The following is a 3,763-nucleotide window of genomic DNA, read 5'->3' on the forward strand; positions in this document are numbered from 1 at the left end:
TCGAAAGGGAAATCCCGGGCTGCCCCTCGCTCAGAACTTCGTCTTAGGCTGGATCATTTCGGGACCGATCGATGCGTCCTCGCGGGACGACCGCTCTAACCCCTCGTCAGTCAATCGCGCCCTCTCGAGTATTTCCGCTCATCATTTGTTCAATTCCCCGACATTGGAGGCGGAACTCCGCCAGTTCTAGGAGGTCGAAGAGCTTCCGCAAAACCCGACTCCCGCGCCCGAAGACGTTCTCTGCGAAGAGCACTTTTGCGCCACTCATTACCGCGACCCCGACGGTCGATACGTTGTTCGTCTCCCCTTTAAGAAAGGCCCTCCGATCTCCATCGGCGAATCCAGGCCCCGCGCCAAACAAATGCTAAAGGCCCTGACGCGCCGGTTCCGGGATAAACCCGCGTTCGAAAAAGAATATCGCGAGTTATTGGAAGAGTACGAACGATTAGGACACATGCGACTCGCGGCCGCTCCTCCGGATCAAACCGAGCAACACGTGTACATTCCGCATCACGGCGTCATCCGCGAAGGCAGCTCTACCACCCATCTCCGGGTAGTGTTCAATGCTTCGTCAGTCACCTCCAACGGAACTTCCTTGAACGACCACTTACATGTCGATCCGAAACTGCAACGCGAGATCACGGCTATCATTATGCGATGGCGCCAGTACCGCTACGTCTATTCGGCTGATATCGCGAAAATGTATCGCCAAATTCGTATCGATTCTCGCGACGTGAATTATCAGCGCATCGTTTGGATTCGGTCATGCCTCGAGCCGTTAGTTTCCTTCACATTGCTCACAGTAACGTACGGAATGATATGTGCGCCCTATCTAGCCCTACGCGTTTTGGAGCAACTTAGCCTTGACAAAAGTCAAAACTTTCCTCTCGCGACCCTTATTCTTCGCGACAACATTTATGTCAACGACGTGTTGTTCGGTGCTGACGATACTTTTCGCATATGGCAAGCGCGTGATCAGCTCGTGTCATTGTTGCGACGCGGCGGCTTCGAATTAAGGAAATGGGCTAGCAACAGCCCCTCCCTTCTATCGGATCTCGACGCCGCCGATCACGGCCTCGCCTGTCACAAACAACTCGCGCAAGACGAACAGGTCAAAATCCTCGGCATAGGGTGGAATCCGGCCACCGACATGTTCAAATTTCGGGTATCACTGTCGGATGTCACCCCGAATAGCAAACGAGCCATTTTATTCGCAATCGCCAAGCTTTACGACCCCCTCGGCTGGGTCACTCCAGTAACAATAACGGCAAAAATATTTATGCAACATCTCTGGCGCGCGCGACTCGCATGGGACGACGCTATCCCGGAAACCCTCCGCCCGAAATGGCGGGAGCTGTACTCTCGATTATCTTACCTCAGTTCACTCCAAATTCCTCGCTGGACCGGGCTTCGCGCGGACAACCTTCGCGCTGAAATTCACGGGTTCGCGGACGCATCAAACGTCGCGTACGCCGCGGTCGTTTATCTCAAGGTTGTCTCCGCGTCCGGTGAGATAACGGTCACTCTGCTCGCTGGAAAGTCAAAAGTCGCGCCTTTCCAGCCACTGAGCGTTCCCCGGCTCGAGCTTTCCGCCGCATTGCTCCTCGCGCGGCTCATACACTTCATTCGCGAGTCCTTCGATCTCGCTCGCCTACCGTATCATTGTTGGACAGACGCGAAGATCGTACTCGCCTGGCTTAAACAGCATCCTTCGCGTTGGAAAACGTTCATAGCGAACCGAGTCGCGAAAATTCAATCCCTGCTGCCGCGCGCGGAATGGCGCCACGTGCCCACGGAGGACAATCCGGCCGATTGCGGCTCGCGCAGAATATTCGGCGATGAGATACTGGGTCACGACCTATGATGGCGCGGGCCTCAATGGCTGACCTCCGACGCTGACGGATGGCCGTGCGGTGAAGCGACTTTGCCCCCGGACGCTCCCCTCGAGGAAAAGGTTACGGCCCTGCAAAGCGTCGATCCGCTACCGGACTTTGATCTCGCCTCTCGCTATTCCTCGTGGCCGAAACTGATTCGCGTTACCGCCTACATCCTAAAATTCATTTACCTGTGTCGAGCGCCTTGCTCTCGCGCCACGCCGCTCGCCCCTCCGCCGCCTAAGAATCCCGCGCCGCGAAGCACCGCTCTGTCTACCTTCAATTGCAACGCCGCAAAAACCTTTTGGTTTAAACGCATACAAAACGAATTGTTCGCTCCGGAAATTCACGCCCTATCGAAAAACCAAGCTGTCGCCTCCAGCAGCTCGCTCTTAGCGCTTCGACCATTTTTGGACAAAGACCGGATTCTACGCGCCGGGGGGCGCCTGACTAAATCTCCCTTTCCATTCTCGTTTCGTCACCCGATACTCCTCGCTTCCCACCCCTTAGTCACGCTCATTGTGCGTCAAGCTCATTCGCGGGCCCTGCACGCCGGGCCTCAGTTAACTTTAAATATTTTGCGCCGAGATTTTTGGCTAATCTACGGCCGAAGCGTCGTCAAGTCCGTAATACACAAATGCATCGCCTGTGCTCGCGAACGCGCCGCGATCCCCACTCAAATAATGGGAGACCTTCCCGAACCTCGCGTGTCACCCATTCTTCGATGCTTTCTGCATTGCGGACTTGATTACGCGGGCCCGTTGCACGTTCGCGCCTCCGCCGGTCGGGGCATTGCCTCGCGCAAGGCTTACATCGCGCTCTTCGTGTGCTTATCCACCAAAGCGATACATCTGGAATTAGTCTCCGATTATTCCACCCCAGCCTTTTTAAACGCGTATTCGCGGTTTTGCGCTCGCCGCGGGCTCCCTCAATCTATGTACTCCGACAATGGCACGACTTTCGTCGGAGCCGACCGTGAAATGACTTCCGCGTACCGCTCAGCGCTACGCGATCCTAATTTTTTGAACGCAACCGCCTCGAACAACGTCGCTTGGCACTTCATACCCCCGGCCGCTCCGCACTTTGACGGATTGTGGAAAGCCGGCGTGCGAAGCGTCAAGCTTCATCTGCGCCGCGTTCTAGGCAAGCACATGTTAACCTTCGAGGAACTGTCCACTCTGCTGTGCCGAATAGAGGCTTGCTTGAAATCGCGGCCGTTTACGCCACTTTCGGACTCGATGGACGATTACGAATGCTTAACGCCCGGTCACTTCCTAATTGGTTCCGCCTTGACTGTCAATCCCGAACCCTCGCTCCTGCATCTCTCGGAAAATCGCCTCTCGCGATGGCAATTAGTGCGTCACGTCACCGAGCGGTTTTGGAAACTGTGACACACTGATTATCTAAATACGTTGCAACAGCGATCCAAGTGGCGAAAAATACGGCCGTCAATTCAAGTCGGTCAACTCGTCTTGTTGCGTAGTCCGACCCTTCCCCCCTGCAAATGCGAGCTTGGTTGCGTGACTCGCTGTCACCCCGGCTCTGACGGACTTACTCGCGTTGTCACTATAAAAACGGCCGCCTCCGAATATCGCCGGTCTATCGCGCAGATTTGTGTACTACCTGTCGACGAACCCCCGACTAGCAATTAAGCTTACTTTGTTTTTCACGCCGTCACGGCGGGCGGAATTCTGTATTTTTCTTGTTGGATGTTAGATTTAAGTTACGTTGTAAAGACACATCGTGTATGCTCGCTCGCGCTCCCTTTTTTTTCTCTTTTTTTTTCGAAACCGCAGTTTCGAGGCGGGCGGTATGTTCGAAGTTGAACAATTGTACGTCAGCCTCATACGAATAATGATATTAGCCAGCTAAGTTCCAGACCGTCAAAA

The 3,763-nt window shown here is 54.6% G+C and overlaps 2 protein-coding genes across 2 annotated transcripts; both read left to right on the forward strand.

Annotated features, from left to right (window-relative positions):
* Window positions 1–361: 361 nt before the first annotated feature.
* LOC143907549 (uncharacterized) lies at window positions 362–1,864 on the forward strand. The gene has a single exon (XM_077424392.1). The coding sequence runs from the start codon at window positions 362–364 to the stop codon at window positions 1,862–1,864; it is 1,503 nt and encodes a 500-aa protein (XP_077280518.1).
* A 693-nt stretch (window positions 1,865–2,557) lies between these two features.
* LOC143907550 (uncharacterized) lies at window positions 2,558–3,265 on the forward strand. The gene has a single exon (XM_077424393.1). It carries the CDS (start codon window positions 2,558–2,560, stop codon window positions 3,263–3,265), a length of 708 nt encoding a protein of 235 aa, XP_077280519.1.
* Window positions 3,266–3,763: the final 498 nt, after the last annotated feature.

The sequence above is a fragment of the Temnothorax americanus genome, unplaced genomic scaffold (assembly GCF_048541705.1).
Source record: "Temnothorax americanus isolate GAGA-0224 unplaced genomic scaffold, ASM4854170v1 Scaffold83, whole genome shotgun sequence".
Taxonomy (NCBI): Eukaryota; Metazoa; Arthropoda; class Insecta; order Hymenoptera; family Formicidae; genus Temnothorax; species Temnothorax americanus.